Genomic DNA, 12,238 nt, shown 5'->3' with positions numbered 1-12,238 from the left:
AGGCAGACTTTAGTTTCACCGTTCACTGATATCTGTATTGTTAGTGTGATACGCTTCAGTAAATACCTACATACGAGTATATACTATATAATGTTTGTTGAGGAGTGGTTGGGTTACTGGCAGCTCTCGTTTGTGGAAAGACGGGGCCACTTCTTTTGAACTATGGGGACACTCGTGTCCACGTGAGCTGAAGGGAGCCATATATATATATATATATACCATTATTTTAAAATCTCATGAAGCTACTACCAGCAGTTACCATTTTTCCTTTGTTATTTAATGTTGATGGGTGCAATATACGATACCCTATGTAAAATTTATAACTATCGAATCGTGGGATGAGTGTAAATGAAGGACAGTAAACCAAGAATTTGCCGTAATAATCTTTTTTATTTCTATAACAGCACTGGGTTTTTCTTTATAATCCTTCTGTTTGATAGGACCATTCCTTCGTATTATCTTTCTACTTTCCATAATAATTTTTTTGATAAATACTTACAAAGCTATAAATTATATTATTTCGATTCACAAAGTTTTGATTCATTCAAGCCATTTGTAAATACTTCAAAATCATTCGGTAAAATTTGCATATTAATAACATATTGCTTTGAACGTATAGCAGGACTTTGGCCTAAGAGGAAAACTCTTTGTCAAACACATATTCTCCCAGACCTGTTCCGACACGTTTCAAGTTGGTCACATGATCTCCAAACTTCTTAATTGCTTGCACTTGCTCCGTCAGGAACTCATTCTCGATGAAGTCACACATCTGGAATGAGATAATTTTGATTAATATCATGCTTATTTATTAATAAAAATTATTTATAATTATCTATAGAAATCAAAGTGATGCTTCTGTAGAATATTAATTCAATTATTTTTCATGTGAATTGGCTACATGTATATTGGCGACAACACGCAGTATACACATAAAAAATTTTAATAAATGTTAGTTCTATGAAATTTTTATTTTGAAGGCATAAACATTTTAACATCGTTTAAGATTTTGTAAAAAGACAATAAATAAAGACAATAAATTTGTAAAAAGACATTAATTTAAGAATTTACTATGCTTTCATGGTACAACATCCTGATTCGCCGTTTCATATCACGTCACCCCAAGTGATCTCATCTCACGTAAACTATGCTACAAAAATATAATTCTCTCAATAATTATCTGAGAGTATTAGATTTTTGTTGAATATCTACATTAATTTCAAGTTAAATGTTAATTTGGAATAGAAGTTTAGGTGCAAGAATTATTTTAATTCGTACGAATAGCTTATTCAGAAATTATGTAAAACCGCAGTGCATTACTTCGCTAGTGCATTTCCATTAGAAATGATGAATTTAACCTTTGCCTTTCCTGTGTTTTCACCTTCGGGTGAGCGGTGTGATTGTATCCTAATTGACTTAATTACCGCGAATGGCTTTAGGGCATAGAATTGAACTATCAGGTTAAAAATTCTCTGTAATTGTATGTCAGTATTGAAAGAAACAATCAATCTGATAAGAAATGGAGGCGACTTGTTTTGAAAATGAGGCGTAAAAGGTTACCAGCGAGGACATTCCGTTTGGCATAGGTTGTACCATTTTTGGCGACTTTATCGCTTGTGCCGGCAAAATGGAAAAGTAACCAAGTATTAGTTATCCAGCAATATAATATGTTTTGTCTTCAGTTCCATCTAATGAACTTTTTAAAGGCTAAGACGATAAAATGTTGTTTGTTTCAACTTAAAATTTTGTACGAATTTATTCTAGACCATTTTAGACTCACTGTATATGTTAATTAAATGTCATCTTTGTACTACTTACGTAGAAAAGCCTACACCAGTTTGTTACAACGCCGCCATCTTCAATCCATTGCAGCTATCGCCCAGTCATGAAGATATTATATATATAACTAGCAGCTTCGCTGCCAGCCTTCGTCTGGCTTTTAAATGTACCGGAAAAATGGTTGAAGGGAACACCAAAGGTTAAATTTAAAAACTGCGTAGAATTTTACTCTGCAGAATAATTTCATAAAAAAAACGTTATTACGTATACCAAAATTACAATGAAATAAGCAATATCCCTTAATACAAATATTAATTATCCGAATAAATAAATTAACCAACTTCCCTTCGTAAAATCTTAAGAACTCAAATGGTATAAAGGAGGTAAAGAACTTTGTTTCCTAAAAAATCACTCAAAACTTTTCAATATCTTAAAAACAGTGAAATGAGCAATAAATAGCATAAAAGAATACAAAAAACAAAAAATTTTGAAAAGCAAAGTATAATAATTGATATTTTATCTTATATTTTCAAGAGCAAAAATTATAATGAAATAAGCTATATCCCTTAATACAAATATTAATTATCCTAATAAAAAATTAACTAACTTTCCGTTGAAGGAAAAAAAATCATACAAAACTTTTCAATATCTTACAGTGAAATTAGCAAAAAATAACATGAAAGCAACTGAAAAAACATAAAATTCCGTGCAGAATTTTACTCCGCAAAACAACTTTATCAAAAAAAAAAAAAAAAAAAAAAAAAAAAAAAAAAAAATTAGTAAAAATGTATTACATATATATATATATATAAATAACAATGAAATATGCCAAAAAACAGTGACATAAGAAATACGATGAAAAATTGTTGCCAAACCCATATTTCTAAAAGAATGAAACTATTGAAAATGATGCGATTTCATCAAAAATCTATCAATAACAATAAGACAGGAAAATTGTTGCCAAAATCACATTTTTAAAGATGTGAGATATGAGAAGTGTACTCAGAAGCTTCATTTAAAAAAATTTTTAAAAATACAAAATATTATCATTTTTCCAAAATTCTTTTTGTAGAAGCAGCCGCTAGGATGAAAGTTTAGCGTGTCCAAAAATCAAACAAAAATAAACTGTACATTTTTAAAAATAAACTTTTTTAGAGAAAATCCCGCTGAAACGGTGTTAAGCTCCCTTTGTTAAATAAATTCGTATTAAATCGATTTATTGAAACACGAAATTTATTTCAAGTTCGTAAAATAGCTAAGTGCCTACGTTTCATGACGATGTGAAAATAGAGTTTTAGAGTAAAATTTCGCTTTACTATAGCCCATTATGTCTCAAAATGACGTGGTTTCATCACAAAACATAAAATAAAAACAAAAAATAAAAAATAAAAAAAAATCGAATTCGAATTTCGAAAAAACCGCTTCGAGGTGCACTGGCTCTTGTCTAGATGCACCTATGTATCAAATTTCGTAGTCGTGAGTCTATTAGCTTACGCGCAGAGCGAACGAAAGACACGCACACACACACACACAGACAGACTCTTTCTTTTATTACATGTAGAAATGTAGTTATCTTTTACCTGAGCATCTTCATGCTTGGCAGCTATCTTATGCAGATTCAGCAGAGAATCATTAACTGTTTTCTCTAGTTGCAAAGCATCTTGCATAGCTTCCAAAGGAGTCCATTGCTTGGCAGGGGGAGCCTGAAAAGTTAAAGTATACTTCTAAACTACTGTATAAAATATATAAAAGCAGCTACGAATTGTCAAAAAACTGATTTGCTGAAATGAAATAAACATCGAAAACATGAAAGCGGGTTAAAATAAGTAAAAAGATTAATAATATGTGATTAAAAAGGGAATAAAATGTTATTCCCACCTACGTCTACAAAAGCTTGAGAGTAATTTTGTAAACAAATTGAAACAAACTGGCCAAACGATTGTTCACAGCATTTGTTGCTATGATATGTCAATCTGTTTTTCCTAAAACATGGTCCGCTCACAGACAGATTGTTTATCTTTTATTTTAATCTTGTTACCTTTTGCTGTCATGAATTCCAAAACAAAGTAAAGGTTGGTAGTACAATTTTGTTGTAAAACCGTGGAAAATAGCAACAAGGATATTGGAAAAGTTGTATAAAGCATTTGGAGGAAATATTAACATGCTTGAATGCTTATCGTAACGGTTGTGAAAATTTTGATGATGAACCAAAGAGTGGTTGACCTTCGCATTCTCGAGGAGTTGAAAACAATGGAAAATTTCAACAACTGCTGTTGAAAAATTATCATCTGTCTTTTTGAATCATAGTTGACGAATAAAGACACTGCTCACAAAATTGTTGTGGAAGATTGTGAAAGAAGAAAAATTATGTTTTATTTAGTTTCTTATGCATTGACTGCAATTCAGAAAGATGATCCAATTTATACATGTCATGATTGGATCCAAATGGCAGACATTAATACTGACTTTTTTTTTCAGACAATTGTGACTGGAGACGAAATATGGTGTTTTTTTTTTATTTTGAGGCAAAACAGCAATCGCATGACTGGGTTAGATAACATTAACCCTGGCCACAATCTTCTGTCTCAGAACATTGGTGGGAAGGCTATGCTTTTATAACTGGAATAGAATAATTCAGAAAAAATATGTTCCTAAATGACAGACAGTGGACTCCTTATTTTCCAAAGACGTCATAGATAGACTTTTGAAGATAATTCAAAGATTGTTAGGCTTAAAAATGCTCAAATTGCTTCTGCGGTATGCTAATGCACCTTTACACAATTCCTTTTTCCTTAACCAGTTTCTAGCAAAGAAAAATGTCCCGATTTTCAACCACCCCCTTATTCACTAGATTTAGCCGTTGCAGACTACTTTCTCATCTCTAAAATTGAAGTCGTTAATCAAAAGCCGTTACTTTAACGACATGAAAGAAATTCAGAAAACAGCAACCAGAGATTTAAACATGATTTCAAACGATGAATTCTAAGAAGGAATGAAGCAGCTGTATTGATTATGCAAAGAGCTCTGCAGACTTTCTAAGATTGTATATTAAAAAATAAAAATAAAAATATTATTTTCTTAAACTTAAAATTTTCTACAAATTTAGTCTAAAAAATTTCTAGACTTACTATATACAAGTATGTTAATTAAATACAAACGCCTATTTACTGTATTTGTAACGATATGCCTTTTAAACACAAAACGTCAACTGGTCTTTATTTAATTCTCAAGTGCAAATTAAGATTTCACGAGTGAAAGTTTCCACCTATTTTCAGTGCAACATAATCCCGTTTAAAGGAATCAGTTCTGGTAGCAATTTTTATGGAAACCAACAGTCAGGCTCGTTTTCATAAGAAATAAGAGTGGTTCATTTCTAACTTAGCTACTTTTTTTTTTTTTTTCCTTCTTGCACGTTCTTTATGAAAATAGTTTTATTTTTAAAACTTTTCCATTAAAAAGAAAAAAAAACTACAGAAAATAACAGGCCATTTTCTTTTTTATTTTTGCTCAAGTCAAATCAGGCACGCAAATCGTTAACAAAAAATAAATTTTTATTTTATTGCAGCTATAGTTTTTAAAATACCAAATCTAGGTAATTTATCCTCTACGTGTTAAGATGGACAAATACATCATGAAAATTAATTGTATTATTTTCAATGCATGAATATTGTTGCGTTTTTCTTTTTTTTTTCTGATACCAGTTGTTACGTTATTTTATTCCTTCACATTCGTACGGGGTTCGTAGATTTGGAGTGAATAACGACGACACTTGATGAAGTATCGAAACACAATATTAATCAGGACAGTATAATCAGGACACAATATTTAGCCAATATTAATCAGGACAGCTCCAATAACACTTTTTATAGTTGTCGAAAATCTACTATAAACACTCGCTGGAACAATCAACGACACAGCCTTCATACTGTCAGGCAATAACGGTGGAGATAGCTTCACTTCAAAGCACCAGAGTACAGCTTCCGACTCTGTTTGGTCGTTCTCGGAACTCCACGTACTCTCGAGACTCTCCACGTGATGCACTCGACGATACACAAGAGTATAGCTCTCGACTCAGCACAGTCTAAGACAAAAATCGACGATGCACTAATTCGCGATGCACTAAAAGACTCTCTCGATGCACTCGACGACCAACTCGACGCTAGACACTCGCTCAATGTCTATCAGCTCGCTAGACAAGGCACACACACTAACTGACTGCGGACCAGCAGGGTTTATATAGTTTTCGGCATGTGTTCGGGAACGTAAGGGCTAAACCGGTAAGAATTCGTTCCAGAAGGTTCTTTAACCGTCCATGGTGCATCGCCAATTTTGTCACCAAATGTCGCCAAATGGTCGATTTCTCGCCAATTGTGGCAACCCTGTCCTCTTTCGCCATTTTATGGCAACCCTAAAACTGCTTTGCGAGGAAGCCATCGTACCGCGCCTGTACATTTCTTAACAATATTTACTGAAAAATATTGAAACAGTTTAAACATTTACAAAAAAAGGCAACAAATAAAAGATAATAATTTAGAAAGCTTATATATAAAATGAAAGCAAGTTTATAATTTCTGATTTTATGCTGGCGGTACTGTCAATATTGATGAAAATTAATTAAAGATTTTTCAGTAGATTATTAAAAATTCATTTTCACTATAATTTTTATTTATAACTTATTAAAATATATAAAGATTCAGCTTTCTTTTAGCCTGTTCACTATCTGAGAACTCTTTTAGTTACGTATAATTTTAAGGTAATAAATAAAACAATAAATTGAATTATCAATAAAGGTGAATATTGGGAAATCATCTCTTAGACAGAGATTTCGTGGTACATTATTATCTTTAAAATTATTTCTTTATTTTCCAAAATATATGTTTAGTCTTATATGACGAAACAATAAAAATGGAACAGAAATTGTTGATTAAAAAATGGAGGCTATTAAATTTCTAACTTGCTGATTCAATAATATTTACCATCATATTTCCTACTAAATATAGTTTTGATTAATTTAAGCTTGTTTAAGAGAGCTTGTACTGTTACGAATCTTTTATTTTATTTGCCATGTTTTGAGAACGTTTTGTACAATACCTTCATCTTCATAAATTTCGGTTCAAAAATAAATTCATTTTCTTAAAAAGTATTTAAGAACAGATAAAATATGTACAAACAGCACTTGCGAAGTATATCAAGACTCTAATTGTCCACCTTTACACTATGGCAATTACTTCCGATTAAAATAGTAGTTCATAAAAGTCTTTGCATTTTATGAATTTTTCTTATTCTAACTTCGTCAGTTTTCTTTACTAAAATACCATTTAATTTATTTGATATTCTTTTTCTACCACTGCTTTGAAACAGTTCCTGCATTAAAATTTACAATATTATACCCAGCGATGGTACGCAACTTCAAAATGAGATATAGAATCCTAATCCATACATAAGTCAAATAAATTATTTTCATGGAAACCAAGAGTTTAGTTTTTCGGCTGCTATTTTATTTTGTTCTGAATTGCGTAGAATATATATCTTACTTAAAAAAAAAAATAAAATCCAAATTAATTTCGAAAATGCATAATAAATTTACGTAAACATTATACAGAAGTTAAAAAAAGAACTTCATTCGAATTTAAATCAATAAGAATATGACTAAAAATTCTATAAAAGAAAATTTTCAAGGTTAAAATATAATGAGAGACAATTCTTTAAGCAAAATGAAAGAAGAGGTTTAAAAATTAAGATCTAAACGAAGGCATAATTATACGACATTCTGTCAATTTTTAAATAAAAATTCGAGAAGAAGTTATCTCATTATTTATTTGGATAGATTACAGAGAAAAATACGTGAGAGAATAAATTTATGTTTAATATTAAAACTATTACTACAAACCACCCTAAATTTCAGATATATAATTAGCGAAAGAAACAAAAAAAATTTTAAGCATTCAAAGATCTCACAGTCTAGTCTTACAAATACTTCTACAAATTAAGCTGCTTTTTTAGTGTTTGCAATAAAATTAAAGTATGAAAATTCCATAAAGTAATTTTATAAAAATGTTAACAATAAGAAAGAAGACGAATGCCTAACCACGGAACGAGTGGCTTTTGTATGCCAAAAGACATAAAGTCATTAAAAAATGTGTTAAAATTTCAAGAATAATATTATTAAAAATTCATATTTCGAAAATTTGAATCAAAATTGATATAAATTATCTTTTCATATTCTCAAACTTGAGCAAATTATTTGTAAAACTTCTTACAAACATCCTTTATTGTAAACAAAGAATGCGAATGGACGCAAAATTAAATTAATAAGGGAGAACAAAAAATTTTTATCGAAAATTCACTTTATTTGATTATTGCAAGTAACTGAAATAGTTATTGTAACACTGTATGATAACTGAAACAGTGAATGATTCGGTAACTGAAATTTATATCAATATAACTGACCTTGATGTCGCTGAGAGAAATGGTACCTCCCCTTTCATTCTGGAATTTCATGAATTTCTGGGCATGTTCTCTCTCTTCGTCACTGCAATCCTTGAAGAATTTCGAAATGTGCTCTAGTGCAACATCATAGCGATCGAAATAATAGGCCTAGTAGGGAAAAAAAAAAGTAGCAAAATTTAGGATAATTAGGATAATAAATAGCTTAGTCTTCTTCCTTTAAGTAAAAATATCCAAAAAAAAAAAAAAAAAAATTGTAAAATCTGGAAGACAAATCTCTAACATATAGTTATAAATTTAGTGAGGAACATTTTAATAAAATTTATTCCCTTGTGCGCTACCCAACCTGGTTAGTGACGCTGGCTGCTGTACCGAAGGACCTGGCTTTAAATCCCAGAGAAGGCGTGGATGCTTGATGTATAGTGTCTGTGCAGTATGGAGCGATCTAAATATATACGGGGCACTCTCGAGAACCTGGAATGGTAGTAGGAAAAGAGGTGTAGGAGATCCTTCGAACCGTTCTAATTCTTCCAAATTGGGGGCAGAACTGATCAAAGTCTTACTGTTGCGTGTATGGTGCCCAAGGCTCTTGGCAACGACACGGGCAACCTTGCCAAGAAGAATATCGTGGGCTTGCTCTGATTTAAGACAAGCGAGACTAGTCACAACAGCAGCAAAAACATTCTCTTGTAAGAAAAAAGCTAATTAAAAAAATGCAAGAGCAAATCGTGAGCATCAAAGTAGATTATTAGTTTGTGGAGATTTTAAGGAAGTTTTGAAAGTTGTCTTTAATAATTAATAATTTATTAGTGAAATCTATTTGCCTGTTTATAAAACTTTGAAATACCCTAATATATGTTATAAATATCATAATTTGCGAATATTCGTCGAATAGTAAGTAGAATTTATTATTAAGTAGACCTACGTTTTTTCCCTCCCATAGCTTTGTAAATTTGAAAAAGTAATTATTCTAGGCTTGATTCAAGCCTAGTTTCAAGAGATCTTATTTTGGTGAAATTGATATTAAGAATAAGCCGGATTCAGGGAAATCGAAGAGGTACTAGAATGACGGATTAAGCTTCTTAATAAAACACAATTGGTAAAAATATTCAAAACTTTCATGAAATTTTGCAAATTAAAAACTCCTGATGAAAAAATTTTCTAGGTGCTTATTTTCTAAGCTTTAGCCGTATGGAATAGAATAAAAAAGGTCCAAATTCAAGATTACTATTTGAATTTTAGAATAATTTATGTTATTTACTTTACCTGTAGAAGCAGAGAAAAAGATTTATATTAAATGAAGTCCATAGCATTCCTTCAAGTAGTCAAGCACTATGTGGGCGCGCATTTAAAAAATTTCCAATTAAACTCGATAAAAAGTTCTGGGTCTATCCATAGGTCAATCTGCATCTAAATTGTTTGCCCATAGATTATTCACAAATACGAGCAAGGATAATGAAAAATTTTAATGGTTTATATTATAAACAAATTGTAGAAAGTGAAATTCATGGAGTGCCGTGCTTACTCAAACAAACGCAGTCAGTATAAAATGGGTAAATATCATATGAAACGCTTACGTGCGAGGATATGTATACCAAACCGACATAACATGGGTAACAAAACATGAATATAATTTTCATGAAATTGATATTTTGTACTTACTCGGAAAAAAAATTCGTCACATTTTACATATCAATATCATACCAATAATATGTACTTTTTAAGTTTGTTTTTATAAAGAGCAAAGGCAACGCGTTCCTTACTCGCCTAGGAATTCTTCAGACATGAATCCTTGGGAAATTTGTTTGAGGGGTGAGGTCGGGATCATTGTTTCAGTTCCGCTAATAGCATTCAGTCAAGTTGAACTCGAAATTCTCAGTATCCATCTCGTCTCATATATCACATCCGATATACTTTAACCCTTTCCGGCACGCTACCTTTTAAAGTTGGAATTTTGATAAAAAAAAAAAAAAGTAGGCAGTCTAATTAGGGCTACAGGAGTACACAAGCAAAATTTTGTGAAGATAGCACTTATCTTTTAATTCTGTGGGTGTGCCCAAAGTGGGCACACTGATTGAATAGAGCTTCGAAAAGAGTGCTGAAACGAGCATTTTTGTCAATGAACTGACCGATGAGATGCGGAGAAACAAAGAATACAGACTCTCAGTTGTCCTTAATTATCGGTGAGCCCCTTCTGGGCACACCTAGTGTTCGCCGTTTGATTTTAGGCAAGATTTCAAGGTAAAAATTTAAAATTAATATAGAATAAGGAGATTAGCATACAGTCAAAAAATAACATAGAGATTTCTTTTCAAAAAATGCCTTTTAAAACCCTAAAAAAATCTGGAAGATTTCTTTGGAAAATGAGGGTCTTAAAATCTAAACGTGGCTAAAATATATGGACTGGTTTGTGTTGAGCTGCCATCTACTATAAATAAAGAAGGTTCAGAGTAACTTATAAAAACCTATAAATCATTTTTCATTCAATTTTTCTGCACATGCAGAAGGAAATTTTTAGGTGTGTCCAGTGTGCCGCAAAGGGTTAACGCATGTGGTTGAAATGGGCTACAGAGTGTGCGTTGCATAACAAAAGGATCCTGCACACAGCATCTGTAATGTGTGTCAAGAAACTTGGATAGTCAATGTTTTATTCGACGTACCACAAGTAAGTATGTATACTGGACGGGAAAAAAAAAAAAAAAAAAAAAATGAGACAGTTCTATATCTCCCGTTCTACTGGGCCGATTGACGAAATTCAACTTGCGTTTTCCATGTCTCGGAAAGCGCGACTTCGGATATGTATTAGATTTATATATAGCATTGTTCTAATACATTTATTTAGCCTCAAAATCGGACTTTTTCTGAAATAACATTCGCAAATGGTTGATTCTTTTCGACTTACTTTGCAAGGTATTTTCTTCCTACGCCCCGCGTGTCTTTCTGGTGTAATTGGTATGATATCCGGCTAGTAGCCAAAAGATCCGAAGTTCAAATCCTGGAAAGACGCAATACATATTTCAAATTTTTAGTCTATGAAAGAAACCTAGTGACTAAAGTGGCAACCGAAAAAATATATGGTTGGCAAAAATTCATCACCACCAGGAATTGGCCATCGGGTCCCCTTCTGCTTAGTCGCCCTCAAAGGAGAAAATTAAGGTGAATTAAGGTAAAGTATTTAAGGAAAGAAGAACAGCCTTTGTGGTGTAACTGGAAGCACATCCAGCTAACAGACCGTAAGTCAAATACTGGCCGCGGCCACTGAATATTTTTCAAATTTCCTGTCTCTGAAATAAATCTAATCTACACCCCTATATAAAACTATTATACTGCTCGTAATAGTTAATTTTAATGCAAAATTATATACTCACCATTGCCATGTACACGTAAGAAGCGTAGAGCTCCATGTTGATCTGCTTGTTGACGCCATCTTCGGAATCTTGATGGTAGTTTTGACGAATAACATTCTTGCTACTCATGATTATTGTTTTTTAGAAGGAGGAAAATCAGTTAAGGCAAGTTTGATATCAGAGAGAGAATTATGGAATCAGAGGGGCAATTAATTTTACAAAGAAAGAGAAATACGGTGCAGAACTTTCTTGTCACTGGTGTTCGATCAAACACTGTTGACGCGACCACCAAAAGAATTTCCTGGCGATTGCTGGGAAGCTGCATTTTATAGAAATTCGTTATCATATCGTCGTACGAAGACAATGAATTGCGAATTTAGCGAAATGACACATGCTATTTCTTAACAATAAGTTTCTTATCATTTTGTTTCTTGATCAACAGAAACAGAGAAACGATGATAAAATTTTAAACTATTCTAATTTTTTTTTATCTTCTGAAATTATGATGCGCATGATTGTAACATTTGAGTAGTTTTTAATTTATTTCTAAAATAATATTTCATTAGCTTAAACGCATAAAAATGTTACTATGAAATTAGATGGACTCTTTTATCAATCAATGATTCTCTTTTTTTCTTTTTAAAGAACAAAATGTTTTTAAATTAACA

The 12,238-nt window shown here is 31.8% G+C and overlaps 1 protein-coding gene across 1 annotated transcript; it reads right to left on the bottom strand.

Annotated features, from left to right (window-relative positions):
- Nucleotides 1-370: 370 nt before the first annotated feature.
- LOC118194544 (soma ferritin-like) lies at nt 371-11,867 on the bottom strand. The gene is made up of 4 exons (XM_035365687.2): nt 11,592-11,867; nt 8,227-8,373; nt 3,357-3,479; nt 371-769 (listed from the first exon to the last, which is right to left on the bottom strand). Exons 1-4 carry the CDS (start codon nt 11,697-11,699, stop codon nt 632-634), a joined length of 516 nt encoding a protein of 171 aa, XP_035221578.1. The 5' UTR covers nt 11,700-11,867; the 3' UTR covers nt 371-631.
- Nucleotides 11,868-12,238: the final 371 nt, after the last annotated feature.

Source organism: Stegodyphus dumicola, chromosome 9 (assembly GCF_044657685.1).
Source record: "Stegodyphus dumicola isolate Sdum_Otavi_A_Nest chromosome 9, ASM4465768v1".
NCBI lineage: Eukaryota > Metazoa > Arthropoda > Arachnida > Araneae > Eresidae > Stegodyphus > Stegodyphus dumicola.
Note: the sequence above shows the minus strand (reverse complement) of the source record. Positions and strands in the feature narration are given on the sequence as shown.

Bases quoted from the DNA above. Each gene is read 5' to 3' on its own strand.
- LOC118194544 (XM_035365687.2), bottom strand. From the start codon at position 11,699: ATGAGTAGCAAGAATGTTATTCGTCAAAACTACCATCAAGATTCCGAA. The intron at 8,374-11,591 runs GTGAGTATATAA...TTTCCCTACTAG, and splicing joins CTTACGTGTACATGGCAATG to GCCTATTATTTCGATCGCTA. The intron at 770-3,356 runs GTAAAAGATAAC...ATCTCATTCCAG, and splicing joins CCAAGCATGAAGATGCTCAG to ATGTGTGACTTCATCGAGAA.